The following is a 13,262-nucleotide window of genomic DNA, read 5'->3' as shown; positions in this document are numbered from 1 at the left end:
GTGAACAGAGAGTAAATATATATATATATGTATGAACATTTTCAGATTTTTCAGGTAATTATGGTTCAGTTCTGTTTTTACACTGTTGGTAAACATCTGATGTTTTCCGTTGTAGTTTCTTTCAAGATGGCTTGAAAACAGCTGATAAATTGAAACAGTACATTGAAAAACTGGCTGCTGATTTATATAATGTAAGTTCTTTACAAAATGCGTGCATTTTAGCTTGCTTTTGTAGATAAATATCAGTAAATTGAAATCTGCATTAGAAGAGTCAACTATATGTATCAACTATACTTCAATATAAAAAGATAAGAAGAGTATAATAGAAAAGAAGACAAGGTGAAATGATGTGTCAGCAAAAACCTAGGGCCAATAAACCTTCAGTTTAACTCAGAGACGTCATCACTGGTCAGATCATCCAGAGTACATTCCTGGGACACAGGAGGGGCAGGGAGGGGGTGGCTAGCCATTGGTCCCAAATGACTCTCCATTTAGAGCTTAATAGCATCACATACTTGAAGAAAGAAATTTTAATCCTGGAAGGACAAAAATTAAATGACTGCCTCTGAATAAGCAGGTTTATGATTTTTTATTTTTTGTTTCCTTGCTTCCTTGTTTTCCTCTCCTTTTTCCCCTAATTATCTAGTTTTTACTTTTATAATAGGAAAATCAAGAGGAAAACTCTTCTGAGAAAAAGACCCAAAATGTATCTGTAGAAATCTCAAGCTTGTTCCCCGTGAACCCCTTGGCAATGAATAGTATTAAGAGTATATGTTTTAGGAGTAACTGTATGTGTTCAAACAAGGTTTGGGAGTTACACATGATACCTTATAGTCTGATAGAACTTAAAAAATACACAGCTGTGTATTTTTTCTGATTTTCTTTAAAATGTTTGCATGGTTCAGGTTGCAGTTAAGCTGTAGGTGATTAAGAAGAGCAGCACCAATCCCTTGCGGTCATGTGGTACTTTGTACACTTTCACACAGCGTCAGTCCCTGAGGTTCTGGTCATTTTGACCCATTTAGTCATACTGTGCTCCTCCCAGTGCCCCCCTTTGAAAAACCAGAAGAAAATGACTCGATGTTATTTCTTAACTTTGTTTGAACACGCACTTCAGAGTTCATTGTCACACCTATAGATGTGTAACTTAGTAAGAAAGCATGTGGCATTATTTGCTAATTTCAAAACTCACTGGTACTTTGATGAGAAATTGTGCCTCTTGTGTCAAAAATGAGACCGTTTGAAGGACTTTAACATAAAATTGATGAGTGGTATATTTGAATGAATTAAACTCTGCTCATAAATGTATAAAAGATAAGTGATAGAAGAAATTTTCTTCTCTCATAGATAAAACAGACCCAGGATGAAGAGAAGAAACAGCTAACTGCACTCCGAGACTTAATCAAATCCTCTCTTCAGCTTGATCAGAAAGAAGTAGGTGACCTATGTGTTTCCAGCAGGGCTAACCGTGTAAGTGGGGCTGCTTGTGACAGCCTGATAGCCTTTGTGTTTTCTGATCTGCAAAGCAGGCATGGTGGCAGCTTCTTGCCAGGGGGGTGGTGGTGGTGGGGACGATGAGACTTGAGGAACAGTGTGTACCTGTCACATAAAACACAGGAGAAACCGCCTTTTAGTTTCTGTTCCCTCCTTATACAAAAGATGCTGGTCACCCTTCAATTCCATGACCAGATTTTCCATCCTGACTTTGAAGACTTGTGCTTCAGGAGAGCATCCTCCTGGGCACTGAAGGACAGGCAGTGATGTGCACACCCCAGTTCCTCTTCAGTCATCCCCGTCTTCCCCGACAGCCAGAAGGGGCCTGTCTCATTTTGCCAGGGAAATAGAGAAGTATTTTGATACAGAATCCTATAAGGTTTTGACCCTCAGATAGGGAAGTTAAGGTGAGATAGTGCTTGGATATTGAAGTGGAGTAGACAGTATGGTAGGTGTTAGATGAATGCAGTACAAACCCTTCATCATTAATCTCTTTTGTTCATCTATTGGATCAAACATTTAATTAATACTTACTGTGTGCCAGCAACTGTTCTCGGCATTAAGCTTTAGCCCCTTCCATCAAGGAGCTCATTATCCAGTAGATAGTAGAGAGAGTCAGCCTCGGGAACAAGCAGTCATACCTAAAGGGGTACTGATGCTGTGAGGCAGAGATTGGGGAGGGCGGGCCGGGAAAGAGTAAACCAGAAAGACTCGGAGGTGAAAAACTGCCTGGCGTGTTCAGCAGGCTGCCAGCAGCTTGGGGCAGGGTGGGTGGAGGAGTAGAAGGTGTGGTTTCAGAAGCAAGAACTCAGACCTGATCATGGAGGACCTTGGATGTGCACTGGAGGGGACAGACTTCACACTAAGGGTACGTTAAGTAGGGAGCACCACTTGTTACCTGAGAGAAGGTAAACATGTACTTGTTTATGGTATGAAATCATTGTGGATTCAATTTGAGTGCAATATTTAATAATCATCACATAAAATACAGCATTTTTATATTGTCAGTTCCTCATCATATTATCTCACAACTGCAAACTATTTATAAATTCCTAAAATTTCTAAAAAGATGTTCATGAGTCCAAAACAAACCCCCTCAAACATGGGAAGCCCTGCACCAGCAACACAAATCTTAAAGCAGCCCTGAAGTGTATCTTGACTGAGTGACCACAGCCCTCTCTTCTCCTGACTCCCCGAATACACGCGGGCTTTTCAGACGGCAAGTGCGTCCACAGCCCTGTGACACTGAGCGCCTGCTGGCCTGGGGACGTAGGCATCGGTGGGCAGGGAGGTAGGTGTGTGTGCCCTGTCCCCACGTCGTCCAGCCTCAGCAGCATCTGTGCTTTGAGGCCCCTTACAAGGTGCTTGTTGCTGGTCCTAGGAGGAGCTGTCCCCTTGACTGGCTTCTCAGTGTAAGAGCACTGGGAGGACCCAAATGGAGGGGGTAAGAGGTAGATCTCTGAGCGGGGACCTGTGAGGTTTTGTACTGGCAGGTACACACTGAGGCACTCCCTACCTTTGTTTTGTCACTTGGGATTCCCTCCTTCCTGTGTGGAAGCTTTCTTGAAAAAGAAAAGGACTGTTAGGGTCCCTTTCATTTTGTGTAGGGACTGCTGGATTCTACTCGTGCTGGAGACTGCAGCTGCATACGGGCCTCCTTGTGTTCATGAGGAAATAAATGTACATGGTCTGTTTGACTTCCACTCCAGATTAGTAAATGATGGGTTTGCATTAGCACCATGTCCAGAGTGTTTTACAGCTAAAACGGATCTTTCACAGCGTGCCTATCCCGTTCTCATGCTGTGTATTATCTCTTATCACAAAGTGTGGAAAGAAAAGGACCTGAGAAATTAAAAGCACCCGTTAAATCATTCAGCCTCCTCACCCCACCAGGCTCAACCTGACTCCATTAAAGGAAGCTCTGAAAATTTGAGATGTAAATAGGATCCTTGGATTTTTAGTCGACTCATTTTTTTTTCCTGTCAAAATTGTTGACTTTTCGCAGATTTTCTATGCAGTTAATTTTCTTAAGCTTTTACAATAGCCTAATCTCCCAAAAGAACTATTGGCTGTACAATTGTTGGAGTTGAAAATACTTTATTTTTGATGATACTATCCATAAACTATTCCAAAACCTCCACTTTTTATTTGAGTCTGTCTCAGGAGCCCATCGGAGTTTGCAGGGTCTGGGTTTTGCTCTCCTCTCGCAGTGTCTGGTGCGTTGTCTGACACCTTGGAACCTGGCACCCAGGAGGAATTCTTCGCCCACTCCATTCATACCTTACGTTAGAAATTTGAAGCTTCCATAAACAGAGGTTTAGTTTTAAATTGGATGCCAGAAACATTTATAACCCATTAAGTCAATAAGGGTGTAATGGCTTACAGTTCTAAAAGATTTGAGATTTTACTCCTTAAAAATGCATTTTGTATGTTAATAAGATTTTCTAATAAGAAAGTAAGGTAATTTGTACGGTAATAGAGAACGGGAAATTAAACCAAAAAATAATACTGTAGCTCACTGTACGGTTTACATCTCTGCTCACATCATGGAATTTCTCCAAGGTTTTAAGTTCATTGTTTAAATTGAGTTTTAAAATTGTTTGCCTGAATGAGTTTCTCATTTGAGTTTCTCTTTCCTCAGTACATGGTGATGTCTACTGTGCTATCAGAGGATTCAGAACCTATTTCATTCCTTCAGTTGTGTTTTGTTTTGTTTAATTAATTGTTAATAGTGTTAACAGTTCTCCAAGATTTAGTTTCTCGCCAAAGAGAATCCTCTTTTCGTTTATCTGGAGAGCGCTGATAAGCCATCATTTCTGCAAGTACAGAAATAGTCCTTTGTGTGACTTCCTGAGGCCATAGAACGCAGTCGTAGGTAATTTAGGATTGTTGATGCTGCTTCTGAATTGTATGGCTTTCCTCCTGTTTGGCTTCATGGAATAGGCTTCTGAGGTCAAAGCCTAGGGTTCAGCCACTTTATTCACCTTTGAAACCATGTTTGATGTAAAGCAAGGCCTGTCCGATCTGTTTGTTCTTCGGAACATAACGTTAATGTAGGCGAAAGTTAATTTAGGCAATATATGTAGGGAATGCCTTCGCGACACGTTTACAGAGTATGAAGCAGTCTGTCAGCAAGGGCTGCTCAGCCTCCTGCCTCCTCACCGTCATGTCTCAGGGGCCACTTATGAACTGGATATTACTATTATTAAGTTGTCTTCACTTGGAAAACCAAGGATCTTCCTACAATGTGTCACTTTTTTTAGATTTTTCTGGGTAATTAACTGGGTTTCACTGAGGTGTCGATCACCTTTACACACACTTTGAGGTTTGCTAACCATTTTATCTTGGTGAAGTGTGCGAACCTCATGCTCTCCCATTTCAGCTTTTTCTCCCTATTCTCAAATGACCTGAAATGAAACTTGATCAAGATATTTTTACTGTCTCCTCACCCAGCGTTTATCATGATTCTAAAGGCTGTGCGTGTGAGAGAGATCTGGTCTTATCTTTACAGTGATGTTTTCTCTGTGTTATAAAAAGTGCTTAAATTATAGATACTAAGACTATCAATGAAATTAACTGTATTTTCAAATGTTCTGCCTTTTTTTTCCTCTTGCTGTTGCCCTTCCTGATCGAAGTCTAGGAGAGTAAGTCAATACTTTTTGTGAGAATGTGTTGTCCCACTTCCGTGTCTAAAGCCCCGTGTTCTCATCCTACAGTTCAGCATTGTTAGTTTATTTCTCACATTTCCACAGTGCAGGGGCGGCGTCTGCTCGTGCAGTCTTTAGAAATGAGGGGAGCATCTGTGGGAATGCTGATGTCAGATTAAGCTGGCTGGCATCTTTGTCCTTTCATCAACCCTTATCACCCTGTCACTTTTCACTGCCATAGAGTCATCTCTTTAAATCAAAAGCATGGTTATAGGTATATTTTTGCAGAGCACTATTTAGTTACAAAACAAGAATTTTATGGCAGTTCTTAGTACCTCACACCAAGGGTGTCCTCTCCATCGCAGGCATTTTAGCAGGACAGAGAGGCGGTCCCGAAGGGGAGCATTCTCGGGGTGCATGCACCAGGGGGCCCCTTCAGTTCTTCCTCTGCTCGCCTCTGCTGCCGGTGTGAACTGGCTGGAGTCGCTGAGTAGTGGGTCACTGCAGTGTGTTTGTAGTAGAGCTGAGTTCTGAACTAGAAACAGGAGATCCGAACCCCGGGCCCTGGCTCTCCTTTGGACTTGCCTGTGACTCTGACGACTGCTCACCTGCCCAGTTTCCTCCTCGAAAATAAAGCCGAGGACCTGACGTCTCTTAAAGGTCCATCATTCTCTTAGCCCCAGACCAACGGGCAAGGGCTCTGTGGCAGAGTAGAGTCAAGGACTTGAGGATTTTCTCCAGCATCTGTCTAATCCACGCCTTCTCCTTTCCAGGATTCCCAGAGCCGGCAGGGAGGGTACAGCATGCATCAGCTCCAGGGCAACAAGGAGTACGGCAGTGAGAAGAAGGGGTACCTGCTGAAGAAGAGTGATGGGTAGGTGTGGGGCCAGCCTGGGGTGTAGGGGCCTGGGAGTGTGTCCCCGCCTCTCCCATCGGGAGACACTCTTACGTGGTGTCTGATGCACCAGCCTCAGACCTCAGGGACCCTGCTGTCCTCAGGTGAGTCTCAGGCTGAACCTGCTGTCTTTAGAAGAAGCAGTAACTGTTTTGTGGTCCCCAAGCGGCCCCTGTGACTGTAACGTGCAGTTTGAGGACGGCAGGGACTGAGTAGGACCAGCACGTTCTCGCCGGCTCCACGCTCGCCCACGTCCCTGGTTTTTCTCACTGCAACTTTCCCTGCCGGACGCCCCAGGCCCCAGCTCCCAGCCCCCAGAGTCATCTGTGACTCCCCTCTTCCCTTGTGCACCACAGCCAACCTCATTACACACTCTTCCATTTCTTTTTTCTTTTCTTTTTTTTTTACTTTTTTTAATTGAAGTATCATCAGTTACAGTGTGGCAATTTCTGGTGCACAGCACTGATGTCCCAGTCACACATGTACGTATATATTCGTTTTCATACTGCTCTTCCATTTCTAACATGTCCTGCCAGCTCTGCCACCCTGCTCTAGGAAGAGCCACCATCGCCTCTCCTGGACTGTTTTGGTGGCCTCATAACTGGTCTCTGTGTCACTCACCCGTCCCCTTCTCCACAAAGCACAGCAGGCCATTCCCATGCTTGCAGTGCTCCAGTGACTCCCTGATGCATGTGGGTCTCACCCCTGCCTCCCTCTCCAGCCACATCTTGTGCCCTTTTCCTCCCCAGTCCTGCCACACACCTTCTTTCTGTTGCTTGAACAAATGATTCTACTTCACAGGAGGAACACGAATAGAATCTTCATTATCCGCTTTACTATTTCTCATCTTTTTTTAAAAGAAAGCTTCTTGTCTTCTGACCGTTCGTGGCTGTGTGCTCCTTGCCTTTATCGAAGTCACTTTCATTTTGTTTTAATCTGTTTGTTAAAATTGCACACTTCTGGGTTCACTGTGAGTCTTGCTCATCCTCCTCCTCGTGCATTCAGCAGATCTCCTTTGGGAGTCCTGCTACGTGCCAGGCACTGTGGTAGACGCTGGGAATATAGCACTGAACCAGAGAAAGTCCTTATTCTTACAGAGCTTACTACATTCTGTGCAGGGAGACAGGCAATGAAGAAGGAATGTCCAGGGGTCGGATGGTAACAGATGCTGTGGAGAATGGAAAGGGAGGAGGCAGGGCACACAGGGCACGTAAGGATGGTGCTTGCCGTGTACGGGGTCATCGAGGAAGACCTGCAGGAAGTGAGGGGGCGATCTAGATGGAGACCTGGGGGAGAGGGGTGGCAGGAGCGGGCTTCTGTGTGATGACACTTAGGAGAACAGGGAGAGCCAGGGGTCAGAGGACACAAGGTCAGAGGGGGCGGGCACCAGCCCACACGGGCTTCGGGAACCGTTGAGTGAGACGAGGAGTCGTGGGAGGGTTTTACTAAGAGGACTGCCATCATCTGACGTGTCCGGAAAGCTTCTCTCCTGTACCAGAACTGGTATAAGAGCAGAAGCAGAGAGACTGGTGAAGGCTGCTGCAGACACCCAGAGCAGAGCTGGTGGGAGGCCGCGGGGACAGCAGCACAGGGGCAAAAGTAAAAGGCGGTCAGATTCTGGACGATGACAGTAGGGCCGGCGGGATTCGCTGGAACAGAACGCGAAGAAACAGAAGCCTCCCCAGCAAACTATTAAGTCCTGCAAAGAGAAAAAGAGAAGAAATGCCACAATCACAGCTTTAAACTGGGCTCCTCTTAACTGACACAGTGACCAGATTGTAGCCCAGGCTGCATGATACCTAACGTTACTACATAAACTATTAATCCTGTAATCTCGGGCTCGGCTCCCTTATCCTGCACACCAGTGGTGCAGGCGTCACTTAGGACGGTGGTGACCTGTTACTCTGCCATCAAATGGAAAGTTAGTGTGTATTCTGTTGCAGGCAACAGTGGACTGTTACACATCTTTTGAAGCAGAAGCACAGAACAGACATATTTTTAACAATACTCACCTAAAGTCAGCATGATTTTCTTGGAATTAGAGTCGCCTGTTTCTAAGTGAAGTGGTTAATAGCTGCATGCCCAGGATAAGTCAGCAGAGTCTTCATGGGTCTTGCATAGTTCAAACCTTACAATGTTCAAGGAAGGTATCATGCTGTGAGCATCTGCTGTGTGCCTGCCAGACACCGCCAGGTACCTCTCAGTCGCCTCCTTTGACACTTTCTATAGGTAAGGCAACTTATCCAGAGTGATTCAGTCATTTGACTAAGATCATATAGCCAGTAAGTGTAAGAGCCCAATTTCAACCTGGGCCTTCTGAATTAATACCACAGTATCTCCCTTTCGTATTGCAGAGGGGCACTGCTTCTGTTGCTCACCCTTGGGATACACAAGGCTTAAATTGGCATAAGCTCACACCCCTGACTCCGCCAGCCTTTGATCTGTCCTGCCTTCATGCACTCATTCTGCACACATTTATTCAGCACTCTAGAGGCCGAGGCTAGATGCTGGAAGGTAAAGGGAGGTGAGAGGCGGTCCTCATCCTCGTCCTGCCTACCATCTGTTGGGAAGAGATGAGGAAAGAACTGTTGCATCTTACAGTTGGGAAGGAGATTGGAAGTTGGGTGGCCCAACCTAATAATTGCACAGGCAGAAAAGATAAAAAATGGTAACCCCAAGTTGCTTGTGTTTGCTTTCTGTGGAAGAGAGAAAATGGAAACGCGTATGTATGTGTGAGGACGAGCGCACCTGCCCGAGCCGGCTGCTGACGTGTTGTGTGATTTTTCTCCTAAGGACCGTTTGCACGAGTGATTTCTCGACCTTGGGCTTGGAATACTCCTTGTCACTTAAAGGATTTTTATACAATTTGAAAAGCAATTTATAATGTTTAAAGGCAATTTGTAAACTGTATAGTCCAATGGTATTTGTTGAGAGGCAAAGGAGCAGTTGCTTTACATATACTTTTTCAAAGTAGTCTCGAAGGTGGACCTTGTCCTGATACAGACAAGGAAAGTGAGTTTCTGGGGTCCGTGGCCCGAGGGATGTGTCGCGGGGGTACGTTAACCAAACACAGGTCTGATTATCTGACGAATAATCACCTCTCACCCAGCTTTCCCCTAGTCAGTGCTTCAGGGGAAGGTGTGGTTTAGCTATGATCTTAGGGTAGTTTACGAATTAGTAGTGTTTCATTACCTCCAGAGGAGATTAGCAGTTTGATCAGCATGTTCAGTTTACTTTTAGTCAGATGGTGTCAGATTCTTATTTCCCTCTGGAAACGTGCTTCTAGTGGCTTCATACACAAGAAGACAGTATTCTCTGTGTTCAGGGTTTCTTTTAAATGCGTATTGTGGCAGGTTTCTTACAAGAATAGTTTGAGAAGGAAAAGGAGACACAGGAGGACGTCACTTTAAATGCCTGGGAGACGCTCCCGCGGCCTTCGCTGCTGATGTTGGTTTCCATGGTAACAGAAGGCCTGGGCCGCCTTCTCCTGGCCTGGAGAATCGCTGTCCCCCGCTCACTTCTGTTCACCTGATGGGAGTGATCTCAGCGCGTGCTTTTGTACCTGCCCGTAGGGGTATGAACCCGCCTCACGTGCAGTCTCTCCCCTGTATCTGGAGCTTCACCAAAAAACTTCTCCAAGTTGAAATTAGTCCTGTTTGGCTTTTTCCACCCTTCAGCATCATCGGTTCCCATTTTTCAGTGCCTGTCACTCGTAGCCACTTGTGAAAGTTTGGCCAAGGTTGACTTTCCCCAAAGAATCACGAACGATTCTCTTATAGGGGCATTGAGGTACCATCTTAGCTCTGAAGGACGCTGGAGGAGAGGTTGACAGGTCACCAAAAATGACGCTGATCTGTCTTTGAGCCCCAGACCCTGAGCTGCTTCTCTGTATCCAGAGGCATCCCCACTCCCACTCTTCCTTGTATGACAAAAACCTTAAGTTACTTTCCTAATTTTTAAAATCTAATTTTAATTACAGAAGCAGTAGATCAATACAACCTGCTTGTAAAAGATTCACAGATAATGGTTAAAGTCTCCTTAGTGCCATCCCTAATACAGATCTGAGCCATCTCCCCAGGGTGGAGTACTTTCGTCAGAGTGGTATCCCTCTCCAGGCCCTCCCTGTACATTTGTGCATAAATGTATATGCCCGTAGAAAATTTGGAGCGCTGTCTTATAGTCTGAAATTTTAACATGACTAGATGGTTCCTGATTTATCTTAAAGCTGCTTGCTTTTTCAGCCATTGGTGTGCTTTAAAAATCTAAATCTGTCAGCACATAGGCAGCTACTTTATTCTTCTAAACGCCTATGTAATACTCTGTAGTGTGAATATAATGATAATGTGTTTATTCATTCTCCTGCTATTCGATTTCTGTTGTTTCTATTGCTCCCTGTTTTCACCATCAAAAACAATGCTCGAACGAGCATCCTTGTACCTGCCTACTAGTCTGAATCACTCTCCAGCTGGATAATAAAAGGCACCCAGGTTCTCTGGTTTTTGGTTTGGGGTTGGTGGGTTTTTTCTTGGTAATGATTATTACGTGTGACCCTGTACAGTTGCGTGAACCGGTTACCATACTACTCTGTGTTTGACTCCCTCTTTAGGATCCGGAAAGTGTGGCAGAGAAGGAAGTGCGCCGTCAAGAACGGGATTCTGACCATCTCCCACGCCACAGTAAGTGTGCTGCTGGTTTCCCTTCTGTGATGCCTTCTGGCTGCGTGGACTGGAAAGCACGCCCGTGGTGTAACCAGCCCTGAAAACTTCCCCAGGTGTGTTTAATGTACGGAGTGGGTCAGAGGATTTAGGCTCTTTCTTTACAAAAGAAAGTGGCCCTCTCTTCTCCTCCAGTGTCCTGCCTCATTCTCTTGTTCCACCAGAACTTTTTGTCTTCTGCTCCCCCAAAGCGCATCAGGTACTCTTTTACTTTATAATCTTATCTTAGGGGAAGTATTACTGGTTGTCTGGAAAACCTAAAGTTCTCTGAATTATAAAGATGGCGGAAGGAACAAGTAACGTAGGAAGTGAAACAGTGCATGTTACAATGTCACAGTGTGATCAGAACTTCAGTGTGGCCTCTCTTGGGTCACGTGTATTCCTGGGCAGCTACAAAGTGGACCTACCTCGGGGCACGTTCCAGAGGCGTCCGGGGGGTCCTGGGGCTGCAGCAGTTAGAACGGTGCCCTTCAAGCAACTGGAGTCACAAGAGACGTTTCAGCCGCTGCCCCGTGAGGTGTGGTTGGAGCATGTGTTCAGCAGTTGCCTGGATGTGGTCGTGCCTGGTCTCCAGTTGACTTTCCTGAGCCCACTTTGTGTCTGATACTTTCCGATTTTTAGTGGCTGAGTGAAGTCTGTCTTGTGTGTGAGCAGAGACAAAAACTAGAGAAGCCCCAGGGGAAATGTCATGCCTTCTCCACTCCAAGGGAGTGTTTTTCAGGTTAAATGCGCTAAAGTGAAAAGTGCCGACCATTTGACTTTATGTAGAAGGGGAAGTTTTTAGTCAAAGATGTGCTGTGTGTGCCCAGACTCCACATCCTTCTTGCCTTGGATTCGTCTCATGGCAGGTCTTCAGCGAGCTTTGTGGGGTTTTTTTGAAGTATAGTTGATTTACAGTGATGTGTCAGTTTCTGGTGTACAGCATCATCTTTCAGTCCTACATATACATACATATATTCCTTTTCATGTTCTTTTTCATTGTAGGTTACTGTAAGATACTGAATATAGTTCACTGTGCTGTACAGTAGAAACTTGTCATTTATCTATTTTATATATACAGTTGGTGTCTGCAAATCTCAAGCTCCTAATTTATTTCTTCCACCCTCCATAGCCATAAGTTTGTTTTCTGTGTCTGTGAGTCTGTTTTGTAAATAAATTCATTTGTGTCGTTTTTTAGATCCCGCCTATAAGTGATGTCATACGGTGTTTTTCTTTCTCTTTCTGGCTTACTTCACTTCATGACGATCCCCAGGTCCATCCGTGTTGCTACGGGTGGCATTTTATTCATCAGTACACATTTTGACAGGTTATGTAATGGCCTTATCCTCTTCACCTACTTGCCCTTCTTTAGAACCTGCTGTGGGGGAGGCGGCTCGGGTGAGGGGAGATCACCGAGAGGGTGGAGCGAGTGAGCAGCACTGCGTACGAGAAGTTCCACCCTCCCTTTTTCTTCCCTGCCAAACATAGTATTGTGGCCAAGCCAGGGGTTTCTGAGTTTTCCTCAGGGTCTAATCAACAGCAAACATCACATCGGCTGCAGTGTTTAGTGTCCATGAGGATGGACCGGGGCATCTGTTTGATTTGAGCCTAAAGGCAGAGTTACTTAACCGTTTTGTGCCTTGGTTTCCTCATCTGTCAAATGGAATAACAATAATAGTGCTTATCCCTTAATCTTCACAACTACCCTAAAAGTAAATACATAGGAAACACTGAGCACAGGGTCTGGCACAAGTAAATGCTGTGTAATTGTCAGGATGCTGCTGCCGCCCTCGTTTTGATTAACTGCCGTCTATTTGTAAGGGTGATTAGAAGCCTGTTAGAAATTTTTGTCTCAGCAACTCAGTGACCATTTAGTTGATAAAATGTAACGAGAATACTTATTTAAAGACATACTCCGTAACTCACACGCTTTATCATCAAGTTAACGCACCTCATACAGCCATCCTAAGTTAGAGGGTTTTCGGTGTCTGAACTCTTGTTGGATAACAAGGCATGGATTAAAGTGGTTACTGCAGTTAAATAGGAAATATGAGTTTAAAAGTTCTCTTCTGGCCCAAATGCTACATACTGGCAAATAGTAGGCACTCTAAATGTTTGTGGAAATGACTAAATGATGACCAACTAGCACTCTGGTCAGTTGCAGTAACATCACCCCAATTTCTTATCAGGAGCCCCAGTAACCTCTTTTTTTTTTTTTGTATTTACATTATAGCATTGTTTAATGTTGATTCTAGAGCAGAACATACTCTCAGAAGTAAAACGACAAGTTTGTTACTGCAATAAGAGATTGTCAAGAAAACCACCATTTATAAGTATATCTTGCACGCACACACACATTCTACCAACTAGAAATCAGTCCTATGGTTTAAATGATTGGGAGGTTTAAGGGAATTCATAGTCATTCACACTCTAGGATGAATTAGTTCAGTTAGGTGATCAGCTCCTTCTCCACTGAGCTGTCTGAAGGGTCACTGAGGGGATGGGGGTATCTTTAATTGTGGCCACAGGATG

At 44.7% G+C, this 13,262-nt stretch overlaps 1 protein-coding gene and 1 long non-coding RNA gene across 9 annotated transcripts in view; one reads left to right on the top strand and one right to left on the bottom strand.

Annotated features, from left to right (window-relative positions):
* The window catches only part of ASAP1 (ArfGAP with SH3 domain, ankyrin repeat and PH domain 1), a 311,752-nt gene that overhangs the window by 242,608 nt on the left and 55,882 nt on the right, over positions 1-13,262 (top strand). For 4 of the 8 annotated variants that reach the window (XM_072949721.1, XM_072949719.1, XM_072949723.1 and 1 more), the window contains 4 exons: positions 116-191; positions 1,348-1,470; positions 5,915-6,015; positions 10,643-10,712. In XM_072949721.1, coding sequence (XP_072805822.1) covers positions 116-191; positions 1,348-1,470; positions 5,915-6,015; positions 10,643-10,712 — 370 coding nt within the window. The remainder of the gene's footprint in view (positions 1-115; positions 192-1,347; positions 1,471-5,914; positions 6,016-10,642; positions 10,713-13,262) is intronic. The other 4 variants (XM_072949722.1, XM_072949720.1, XM_072949727.1 and 1 more) reach the window with 1 other exon arrangement.
* On the bottom strand, positions 6,852-9,463 carry LOC140689155 (uncharacterized). Its single transcript, XR_012064033.1, has 2 exons — positions 9,229-9,463; positions 6,852-7,735 (listed from the first exon to the last, which is right to left on the bottom strand). It is a non-coding gene; the product is annotated as an uncharacterized lncRNA (long non-coding RNA).

This window comes from Vicugna pacos, chromosome 25 (assembly GCF_048564905.1).
Source record: "Vicugna pacos chromosome 25, VicPac4, whole genome shotgun sequence".
NCBI lineage: Eukaryota > Metazoa > Chordata > Mammalia > Artiodactyla > Camelidae > Vicugna > Vicugna pacos.
Note: the sequence above shows the minus strand (reverse complement) of the source record. Positions and strands in the feature narration are given on the sequence as shown.